This window comes from Mirounga leonina, unplaced genomic scaffold, assembly GCF_011800145.1.
Source record: "Mirounga leonina isolate KUSES-001 unplaced genomic scaffold, KU_Mleo_1.0 Mir_165, whole genome shotgun sequence".
Lineage (NCBI taxonomy): Eukaryota > Metazoa > Chordata > Mammalia > Carnivora > Phocidae > Mirounga > Mirounga leonina.
In genome coordinates, this window is record NW_023270415.1 from 11234172 (window position 1) to 11246316 (window position 12145).

At 39.5% G+C, this 12145-nt stretch overlaps 1 protein-coding gene across 1 annotated transcript in view; it reads right to left on the reverse strand.

The window, feature by feature from the left end:
- Positions 1-351: 351 nt before the first annotated feature.
- Positions 352-12145, reverse strand: part of TOX (thymocyte selection associated high mobility group box) — a 295661-nt gene continuing 283867 nt past the window's right edge. Inside the window, exons 7-9 of the mRNA XM_035011207.1 lie at positions 9327-9713; positions 1850-2001; positions 352-1401 (exon numbers count right to left, since the gene is read on the reverse strand). Coding sequence (XP_034867098.1) covers positions 1365-1401; positions 1850-2001; positions 9327-9713 — 576 coding nt within the window. The 3' untranslated portion in view covers positions 352-1364. The remainder of the gene's footprint in view (positions 1402-1849; positions 2002-9326; positions 9714-12145) is intronic.

The window sequence follows — 12145 nt, forward strand, 5'->3', positions numbered from 1 at the left end:
ATTCGACTTCAATCGTTTTTCTTTTCTTTTTTTTTTTTTTTTTGGAGGAGGGGAGTTTACAGGATTGACTAAAACCAGCTGAGAACCAAGAAGCAACACTTTTCAGATAGAGAGCCCATCTGTTTAGTCCTGGAGCTTGTGTGACTTTTTAGGGCAATTCTCTGTTATATTGTATGAAGAAAGAAAGTTCTTAAGTATGAGTTTTTTGTTTGCATCCACCAAAGAAATGTAGAAATAAAGGATTGGTTACTTTAATTTGCTGCTAAATGAAAAGTAGGTTTGGCTTTATTTATGTCACTGTAAAAACTAAATAATAAAGTATTCACACCAAGCGTGAATTTTTTTTTTTTACCAGCAAAAGTTAAAACATCAAAAAAACCTCTTTCGAATACTAACAAATTTACTTACAAACACCTATATTTATTATTTCATAAATAGGCGCAACAGTTTCCATAAAAAAAGATTAAATACAGACACAGTATGAAGAAACAATAATACAGAGCCATATGTAAAGGTTATAATTTAGCTGTTTCCAATCTGTTTCTGCATCTAATAAAATACCAGGTAAGCATTTGGCAGTTTTATACATAAAAGGACTTAAATGACATTTACTAACCATTACACAAAAAGTGATACAAAAAAGCAATTTTTCTGCAGTACAAAATAAATGTGTTTGCGCTTCCCTTAACACTCGTTTCTTTTTGTCTGGTCAATGAGACAAAGCCAATTTTGTTTTTAAATTAAAATCATTTGGGAATACGTTTTTTTTTCTCAAATATTTTGAAAATATAGAACTATTAGTTGTTTTAAAAATGAAGTAAAAATATGAATGTTTGCCAATTTAACCCCTATTGTGAAATCAATAAACTGGAATGAGCCAGTTTCAAATTACAATTTAGCTACAAAAACATTCACATTTTATACTCTAGGAGAGTGTGACATAGATGCTATTTACAAACCTTGCTATGATTGCTACATCAAGCCATTTAAAAAGTCTTTAGTAGTTTCATATAAACACCCATTATGAAAACCAATGGAAAATCCAGGACTTTTATCCGAGACATCTACAGTTGCTAAGGCAGTTACTATCGCGCAGCACTTCACAGCAAAAAACCAACATAAAATCTGAATGGTCCAAATTTCCTTCAGGGAAGAAGAAAAACAATGTCCATAAGGGATTAAAAAAATAATAAAGAAGCATGACTATTTCTTCCAGAGTGGGTGACCCACAAGCTCAAATGGTCCTAAGTGCTTAGCAACTTGTATTTTTCTAATAAAATGGAGAACTGCCTTGGCTGTACAAAGCAGTCCGGTGAAAAAGACTTCCCTGAATTCCTCAGTGGAAAGAAGAGGTGTTCCGACTTTCAGGTAAGGTACAGAGCTTTGTCCCTCTGCATGCCCCTGTGTGAAGAGAAAACAGACAAACAACGCCTTTACATCTAAAACTAATGATGTAATGTATGGTGATTAACATAACAATAAAAAATTAAAAAACAACAAAAAACAAAACAAAAAAAAAACAGCGCCTTGTTACAAGATTGGTGCTACAGGTGACCGCGGGGGGCATCTGTCTATTTGTTCTAGCTTGAGGGATGGAGCGGTGCACTGGGAAAGGGCCCAGGTACATCGAACAGGGATGAAAGGCATTGTTTATTCTTGGAACGACTAGAACTGCTTAAAAATTTCTGGATTGGTGTCTTCTGCTTTCCCGAACATGGAACCGTTCCAGATGATCTTTTAGAACTAGCAGGATAGAAAAGACGGGATCTTTCCATCTCCCAGGGAGCCGGGCACGCCAAGCATGCTATGAGAGCTGTCCACCACCAGGTGGCGATGACCCGCCGCTTACCCACTACTACAGTAGTCGTTATTCCAGTCCACCGGCTGGGCGGGAGGGTTTCTGCACCCAGAACGCACATACTCCATTGCTTGGGTTACCACTTGTGCAGCTGTGGATGTAGGATTGATTATAGTCTGATAGTCGGGTTGAAGAGTAAAACCCTGAAAGGGAAAGCAAATCCACAAATAAGGATCAAAGTGCCTCTTTTTTTTTTTTTTTTTAAGGAAGAAAAGCCCCTAAATATTTATCCATTGTTTGCAAACACACTCCCGCCTTCTCACTTGTGCCTTTGTAAGGGCAAACGTATCCCGAGGGCCCAGAAAACTTAAAACAAAGGTAGAAAAGACGTGCCCACGACCCTATTCTTCTTACCTTTCCTTCACTGAACATGTGTGAGAAAACCTTTAATTACATACTCTTGAGCAGATAAACTGAATTGAGAAACAACTTAAAATATGGAGAAGCCAACTCAATCAGAACAAAGGGAAAAGGACCTAACCCCTCAGTTTATGTTTTCTATCAAACCTAAGGATACATTAATAGTTAATCCCCAGAATATGCAACAGAATCTTTTTTGAAGGATTCAGGCAGCAGGTGGCTGAGTGTTTTATTAGACTACACCTATTCACATATTGTTCTCGAAACCCGTTTTCTTCATTCAATCACAAAGGGACCATCTGCTTCTTCTTTTATTTGTACTTCTTTCTCAGCTAAAAAATTTCAACCAAAGCTTTTTAACAGTTGTTGGACTAATATAAGGAAAGAGATTCAAAGCAACTTGCCACCGGAAAACACAGAGAAGGAAAAGTGTAAGACAGAGCAAATATTTTTAAATTGAAAAGTCTATTAACTGGCAAATAATAATCAGACTTCAGGAAGAGTCCTCTAATACACTGGTATGGTGAAGTGTTGACTTGTAATCCTTGCAAAGCTATTAAAAATTCAAGGACAGAATCTCTGAAGTATATAGTTATATCTGGTAAACAAAAAGCATTATACACTAAGATTTATTTTTAGCTTATCTGGTGAATTCAAGAGCAGCATAAGCAAACTTTGCTGGAAATGACCAAAAAAGCAACTTAATTAATCTCGTGGTTATCTCCTTCTGCTGTGGATTTCATACATGGTTTTTAACCACAGAAAAATCAAGAGATTTAAAAATGAACCATTCCGTATTTACTTGCGGGGAGCTTTGGGAGGCATAATATTGAGTTTTTGCTGTTTTTGCTTCTGTTTTTGTTTTAACTCAGCAGAATGATCAGAGGATTGACTTTTAACTAAGGATATTTCCTTAGACTTTGATTCGTGTTTCAGTATCCCTTGGGTAAACACTCAAAGGTACCTATTATCAAATGTCTTCAATTCTCCATTTTGGCCTTAAGATATTAACTTATTTTCCATTCCAGTGATAAAGACCGCAAGCCAATGTCCACACTAATTCCCACCAAAACTGTGGATGAAAGACAAACCTTTGAATGATTAGAAACACATCACTGAAAAGTAGAAAATTCAGCCAGCCTGGCTATTTGACTTCACACAGACTAAAAGGAATAAAATATTTCCTTATTTTACAACTGGTTTGTGGAAAATAAGTATGTTTGTGTAGACAACACCTGCAGCTCAAGCTATAAACATTTTCCAAAAGAGCAAAGTGAAAAGTAAGAGGTACAACTGGATGTTTGATTCTCTAGTTCTTTCCAGGCTGATTTCCTTTCTTTGTCGAGACCATGCTATCCCTCTGTCACACAAGGAGTCCCACTGGCTTTGATGGAATGTATTCATTCCATTACGGTCTTACAATATTGTCTTTTCTTTTTTTTTCCTTAAGTAGGCTCCATACCCAGTGCAGAGCCCAACGTAGGGTTCGAATTCATGACTCTGAGATCAAGACCCCAGCTGAGATCAAGAGTTGGATGCTCAAGTGATGAGCCATCTTATAGTATTGTCTTTATGGGGCTTATCATCCAGCTTGCTTGACTTTTTTCCTAGTGTCTAGGGTGATACTGGGCAAACAGCAGGACAAAGCTCCCAGAGAGAGGAGCCTTATGTTGACTTCCATTTTGCTCCTGTCATAAGGGCTCTGGCCACAGGGACTGGAGACCAGAGTGTTGCATTGCTTACTGGATATTCTCAGGGCCTAATCTGTAGTAGTGGCTCGATAAATCATCTCTTCCAGTGAATAAAGCTTAACACAGACTCCTGTTGGGAAGGCATGGGCTGTATAAATATGTAAATGTCAGGGGCTTTCCTATCGTTTTAATGTGAAGTTCTCCATATTGGATTTTTGCGCAATGGACAAAACATAACCTAAAAGTAAACAAGTGTCAGAAAAGAGTAGTTGGAAATATCTTGAGTTAGTTGAAGGCATGACAACATACAAGAAAGCAAAAAACAAATAAAAACAAACCAACTCCCTTCCACCCAACCCTACACAATCAACAACAGAAACCACCATTGCTTTTTTTCCCGTCCAATGAAAATGGTTCCTGAAGGGCAGGTGAGAGACTGTCAGGAGAACACTAACCTTTGAGCTATTAGTTTAAGATTAAATGGGTAACTTCAGTGTATAAAACCAAAATGATCTGTCATCGACAAAGTTCAAAGATTTAAAATTCAGCTAACCTCACTGCCTAAATTTAAGAAGATCAGTAACATCCAAGCAACCAAGGATCAAGAAAAATACAAGTAAAGCCTTAAATAACATTATTTTACTTGCTCTCGATTTGGAAAATGCAATATTCTTCTAACACTAGTAAAGAGGTGCTGAGGTTGAACCTAGAGCTAAGTACATTTTTATTATTGATGTAAATATGAAACAACAATGGTGATATACATTTTTGGAACATGTTTGCTTAGCGGTCTAATTAAACAAGGCTGAATATTTTGCATTTTAATGCTCAAGAGAAAAATCACCAACTGTTTTGTAGCATGCCTGGAATTTTAAATTTCATTTTCTGGTGCCAGATTGAAATAAAAATAGAAAACATGATAAAGATTGATTTGATGTCAGAAGGGACATTTGCTCTTTAATTAGATTTCTGTAGCCCTAACATTTTTGTTGGGCCACATAGCAAGTCCTAAAAAGCCTGTAGCACAACCAAACAGTGATCCTCATATCCACACTTTACTGGGAACTAATTTCATTTCCTGCCTGTCTGGAGAGGTATTTTCAACAGGCATCAATGTTTTTGTCTTCACAACTGATTTATTCATCAATCTCAATGTGATTTTTTTAAACCTTTAAATTACACCCAAATCCTAAAGCAGCTGTTTATTACACGAGGAAATTGAAAATCTGTCTGTGTGATATCATACAAAGATTTTTTCTTAGGGTTATAAAGGAAGTTGACAGATATTAATGATTTTTTTTCTCATGACCTCATTCGACAATATAGTGAGCAGAAAAAAGGGAAGAAAACTGGACTAAAAAAAAAAAAGTAGCTCCATGGGTTTGGTGTATAAAATATTATTCTAGAAAAAAATGAAACTATTATTCTTGGTGGACTATACAATCATTTTTGTAGGATATATTCATTTTTTCAGAAGGATAATAAAATAGCTAACATAATACTGAAATATGAGATTATTTTAAAAATACAGTAGCCAGTAACTTGCTTTCTCTTTCTCTCATTTTCTTTTTTTCATGTTTGAGTATGTGAACATGGCCCCCACACCCAGGAAGCAAACATCTTCAAGATAAAGGTGGTTTGGATGGTGCATCAGACAGGTCAAATTTCACCCACAACCTGGTTCTACAGCCATGGGGTAAAGACCAACTTTGAGAACTTGAACTTTGTCCCCGACAGACTGTTGTGATTTTAATAAATTGAGTGACATCATGGCTGACGGACTTTTTGATCCTGATTTTAGGATTATCAACTTGTTGGGGTTGCCAGTCCTCTTAACCTGAGGATCCTACTCCACTGACCTGCCCATGACTTGACCTCACTCCCCATGGCTCTCCCCTGATTCACCATACTTCCCACTGGCCTCCTACTCAGGTCCCTGACCAGCCACGCTCCTCCCCAAATGGGTCCTTCCAGCCTTGAGCCTCTTTTCCCTGTTTCTGGCCTCTGCTGGTTTTCCCCACCTACTCTGCCCACCTCTTTTTTTTTAAATAAGAATTTTATTTATTTTATTTTATTTATTTATTTGAGAGAGAGAGAGAAAATGAGAGAGAAAGGAGCGAGAAGAGGCAGAGGGAGAAGCAGGCTCCCTGCTGAACTGTGAACCTGATGTGGGGCTTGATTCCAGGGCCTTGGGATCATGACCTGAGTCGAAGGCAGACGCTTAACCGACTGAGCCACCCAGGGCCCCCCCGCCACACACACCTTCTGATTCATACAGGCTGCTTCCTCTTCTCAGACTTCATGTGTCTGTGCCAGCCCTCTACAGGGCCGCCTTTAACCATTCCAGCTGAAGGCTCTGCTATTTCTCCATACACTCTGCAGTCTGAATTGCTGTTCAACGCCCACCCCCCACAGGATCTTACTAATTTATCTGTTTATCTTATTACCACCACCACACCGCCACTGCTCCTCAACTCTGATGTCAGCTACATGGGGACAGAGGCCTCATTACCTGTTCTCATTTATCATTCCAATTCTTTTTGTATTTTTAAAGATTTTATTTATTCATTTGACAGAGAGAGCCAGATAGCACAAGCAGGGGCAATGGCAGAGGGAGAAGGAGAAGCTGGCTCCCTGCTGAGCAGGGAGCCCCATGTGGGACTCGATCCCAGGACCTTGGGATCATGACCTGAGCCGAAGGCAGACGCTTAACCAACTGAACCACCCAGGCGCCCCTATCATTTAATTTCCAGAGCCTAGACAGTGTCTGGCACACATTTGGGGTTCAATTAATCTTTTTTTAATAAATGCAATTAAAAAAAAACTTCGAAAGAATTGAGATTCTACAAACTAACCTATAATTTCTTCTAATATTTAAACACTTAAGTTACTCATTTTTAGTTGCTCGTTTGTTCATTTGTCCATTCAACAATTATTTTACTTCAACCACCATGATCCAGGCATTGTTAAAAGTGATGTTAGTCACTGTAGTCTTTTAGCTATTTGCTCTCCATTTGGGGTTCATGCCATTTTGTCTTCTATTATTAATGTAAATTGAAATCAGGTCCTACCATCTCAGTAAGAACACTTTTTGAGATACACTAATAGAACTGACTTAAAGATTGATGAATAACGTGTCCAGTGTAATCTGTTCTATTTTTTCCTATTCAGTTCCGATTCTCTATAGAAAGACAAATCTCTTGAGTTTTCACATGTGGCCTTAAGAAATTCTGAAATGTTTGAAAACTCCTCAGGATCACAGCTAGCTCATCCAAGGTGTATGTGTAAGTAGAAAAAGGAACCATCTCTAAGCGGATAAGTTAGAAAATAGTGTCCTCTCTAGACAGGGCTCTAGCCCTCAACTTGGTGGAGGGGACTGTGCCTTCTCTATTCTCTTGTCTGGGAAGAAACAGACCCGAGCTAGAGCATCGTGAGCAGAACACGGGCCCTCAGCCGGGCAGCCCCTTAGGCTGGAGTCAATCCAACAACGCAAGGTTGTGTTCCTCAAACTCTTCGTTCTTTACACAAACACTACTGGTTCATTCACATGCAAGGACACCCAAGAGTGTCCCTTTTATTGTGAGTGATGTCTGATAGAAAGAGCAGAAATTTGACCCTATGAATGTCACTTGCTAGTCACAGACACTGCTGTGGACAAGGTATGATGGTAGAAGTTGACTTTTCCCCAGACTTCTTCCCTAGTGAATCAACAGCTAGTCTGGATAATAAGACATCAGAGCTTTATCAAAATCTTCGGCTTAGGGACCAGGGAAGGCTTCAGTAAAGAGACTTCGGTCCATTTGCTCTCTATAATCATTTTAATCTTAAAACTAACTAGGATTTAAAGACCCTCCAAATTCTTGGGAGACACAGGTTTTCTAATACAAAACTGGTAATAGTCTATAAGAATGATTAAGTGTGAGAGGCCCAGGGCTAGCATTTAAGAATCCAGGCTCTGATTTCTGAACAGAACTGGGTTTTAAATTCTAGCACCAACCTTATGGGCATATGACTTAACTCTGCCAAGCTTGAGTTCTTTGCTTGTAAAATGAAGATAATACTAGTTCCTGCACTACAAATTTTCTGAAATTAAACACAAGGTAAAGTAATATATTATGGTTTGCTATTGTCAGCTCTCAGAAATCTTGTCTACAATTATAATAATAAAAATAAACGTGGTCAGCACTTGGGTGGCTCAGTTGGTTAAGCAACCAACTCTTGATTTAGGCTCAGGTCATGATCTCATGGGTCTCGAGATTAAGCCCCACATTGGTCTCCACACTCAGCAGGGAGTCTGCTTGAGATTCTCCCTCTTCCTCTGCTTCCCCCTCCAACCCCCCCACTCACGCTCACTCTCTCTCAAAATAAATAAATAAAGCCTTAAAAAATAAATTTGGGGGTAGTATATTAGATTCTTTTTTCTGCCCCCTCTCCATCCCACCCTGGTCCAACTATAGACTCAAATTCCACAGAAGGCTAGATATCAACTCAATTAGAAGCCCATGTTTGCATATTTAGTCATAGCTCTGGGAACAATAGAGTAATTGGATTATAAGTGATAGATGAATTTGACATGATTTGCAGTTTTCAGCTTGATGTATGTTTTTAAAACAAGTTTTCAGGATTCTTGACTGCTTTATGTTTAGTTTCATTTGCACCATTTGCTCCTCATTTTAAAATTTTAAAATAACACCAAATCCTAAAGGAAAACTTGACTTTGAAGGAAAGTTAAGCTAAGATTGCACACAAATCCTTTCAGTAATTGGGGAGTGGGCAGAGAGGCTTCCAAACTTCTTGTGTTTTCTGATTTGTTCAGAAGCCATATATCTATTTTTAAACAAAACACCAGTTAACATTTCCATTTCTTAGTATTTTAAAAGTTGTACCAATCTGATATTTCTGAATATCAAAAAACAATGGGTCTGATTTCATTTGGTGGCATTTATTGGCCTCAACAGGCATACCAATCAAGGTTTTCCAAACAAATTTTTTTTTTTTTAATGTAGAACCCTCAGTCCCAAAGAGGTCTTTAGCAGGAGTTGGCATCTCAACATTACAAATGTACTTTACTCAAGGAGCAGAAAACAAGGAAGGTGATTAGAAATGTGATTTCTATAAATGTGGCAAAAGGCCAGGGAGGGATTAGGAAAAGAAGCAGCGATCCATTGTTGTGATCCTATAATGCTGCCCAAACTCACCACCTGTAAATTATTATTTTTCAGAAAGCAGATGTTTGTTGACTAGCTTCCATTTTCTGTCTATTAAATAGCACAGAACACATATATCCCCCCCTCTCTTTTGCTGGATGGAGAGACCCCCCCTCCCCCATCACTCTCCCCTCCTCTCCTCACTCCCTGTCCCCCCCCCCCCCCCCCCCTCCACACTTTGGAATTGGAGTCCAGAGCGTAAGCACATACCTGCTGCATGGGAGGTGAGTGTAAGGCAGACTGGACCTGCATGGGGAGCTGGTTCCCAAGGGGCTGCTGCATGGCAAGTGGCGGGTGCTGGTGCATGTTGAGATGCTGGTGAAGAGGTGGACTGATCTGGAGGGGAGGAGGGGGGGACACGGCCATGTTTGCTATAGAGACAGTCACTGGCATTTGGTTATTCGGCTTGGGGGCTATGCTCCTGGGGAGACTGGGATGCATGGCAGTTAGGTGAGGATTCATTCCTGGTTGTTGGTGGTAGTGGGAACTTAGGTACAGAGCTGAGTGGGCCTGGCTGGGCCCATGGAACACTGACGGCTTTGAGTTGATCAGCTGAGGAGGTTGAGATGTCTTCACATCAACAGGTTCACTGTAGCTCTGTGAGGAAACAGACAGGAGCAGAGTTCAGAGAGGGACACACGGGGTGTTGATTTATATCAGCAAGATGCTCGGGGAGTGTGCTAGGGAACTTCAGCAGGAATCAACACCTGTTACTCTTCTTGACTCTTGTCTAAGAACTCTTCCACCATTATTTGTAACGCAACTGAGGCAAGACTGAGCTTAATCTGCTTTTTGTGATATCTAAAACAATCTCCAATGACATTTCCTTTTTCTATGCCTCAATGCAAGCTCTAACTTGGTGACTTTTCTCATCGTGCAGACCATGAACAAGATGGGGGGGGGGCAGGAGGGAGGCATGGATGTCATCAGTGCCCTGATAGGAAATATAAGTATGGCTCTCTTTGAAAGTAATTCAGTTCTGGAGTTCTTCTATTGATTGTTTCATTTTCTGTGTTTCCTTTTTATAGCCTTAGGGAGCCTTGGCCTAGATATTTGCACAAAGAAAACAAAGCTGGTTGATGGAAATGAATATGGGAAAAGGAGTTCTAAAATACCTTTCTGAAGTCATATAAAACCACATTAATATAGTTTCTAAGTAACCACAGAACTCATCTTGATTTTTTAAAGAAGTTGGTGATGAATTGTCCCCCATAATGAACTGGATAAAAATAATCTTAGAAATTTTTGACTCCATCATAAATTAATATAATTTTGCCCTAATTTTTTTATACCTTCATAAGGTCATTTCCTAATAATCTTTTCATTGACTTAAAAACTAGACCTAGCAGTGGGAGCTGCAAAGAATCAAGAATTAGCCCCAAAGCATTTCTTCCGGCTTAAGAACCCACCTCCTACTTTTGCTGAGAGAAAGAGGCTGATAAAACAAATGGGGAGAAGTGAAACTGGCTGGGGAACGAACATGCTACCATGTCCTTCTGGAGAAAAAAGTTGCTTTGTCAAAACAGTGTCTTGAGGATGCAAATAACCTTATTCTGCAACCTTGATATCATGCTTATTATGTCTATGAGTTAAATGAGCTCCTGTTACTGTGGCCGGGTCTTTCTGAAACCTTCCCAAGACATACAGCACCATCAATGGATCGGCACATTAGGGACACTGGTCGTCATGTAAGATGACCTGAAACACATCATGGGAACTTCATTTCACAAGTCACCCTATAACACTGTTAGCAATGCAACTCGTTTTTCCCCATTAGCGTAGGAAAATGAAATGGACACCACAATGAGAACAACGGTGTGTCTATGTGCGGACTCAAGAACGGTAGGCTGGGGTAAACGAAAGAGCAGCCCCACATTCTCTCTCCAGAGAAAGGACACAACTGACATCTGTGAAAATACACCAAACCTTGGAAATCTGGGGTCCTGGGAGGCTCTGAATTCTGGGTGTACCCAGAGAATTCGAGCCCCTCCAAAGAATCCTCTCCTTACAATATTTATCTCTGTGTCCATATTGATGGTGCCCTTATGAAATAGGAACCGACATTCGGACTCCCTGTCTCCTGTGTGAATATTAAAAATGTCAGAAATTGTTCACACACATTTTCAAGGGATGGCTTTAGGAGAAAGACGCTCGGTGAAATGCAGGACTTAAATGGTGCTTTCAATTAAAAAAAAAAAGAAACTTAAGCAGATTTTTTTTGTTTTTTGCTTCTACTTAAAAATTCTTATTGTTGATGTGCAGAGTAGTGAACAATTCCAGGAAAAGGTCAAATGGGTTAATTCAGGCTGTGTAAACAGTGACTAGTCCTACATCAGAATAGCATGTACTCCAGTGATACACTTCAAAAATCATTCCATATATGCCAAGAAGATTATGTGTTTATTGTGTGTCCATGTAGTGAAGTCATTTGGGAAAGCGTTTCATTGTATTTACCGCCTCCTCCTTAGCCTGCCACAGAAGGGCTAATTTCATACTTAGTCACATACTGCATCAACTCCCTGCAGGAACAGAACTGTTACACACGATAGATATCTATAAAATTTAATCCATGTGAGTGCATCTTTATTTCTTGCTTTATAGATGTTTTTAATTTAAATAGAAGAAAAATCACTCCCATCACCCATACTATCAAAGCTCTGAAATATGTGGATGGGAAAATGTTTTCATTTTTAATTCTCGAGCCAATAATCACCTCGTCATCAAGTAACACGGTATCTCCAGAGTATAGTTAGGTGACCTGATCGTGTGTATGCATAAACAAAATGCACATAGGCGCATATGACATGTTGCTCAGACATAATCATACAATCGTCCCGGGAACTGCAGCCATGTAATTAAATAAATGCATTTGTCCAACTGAACAACCTTCGAGAAATAGACTTAGGCCACATGTAGAAATAGAAATGCCAAATCCTGGTGAGTCCAGACGCTTGGCCAGCAGTGGGGCTGGCTCCGGGGGCCTGCAGCCAGTCCTGGCAAGCCTTTCTAGGGACAACACCCACTTCACC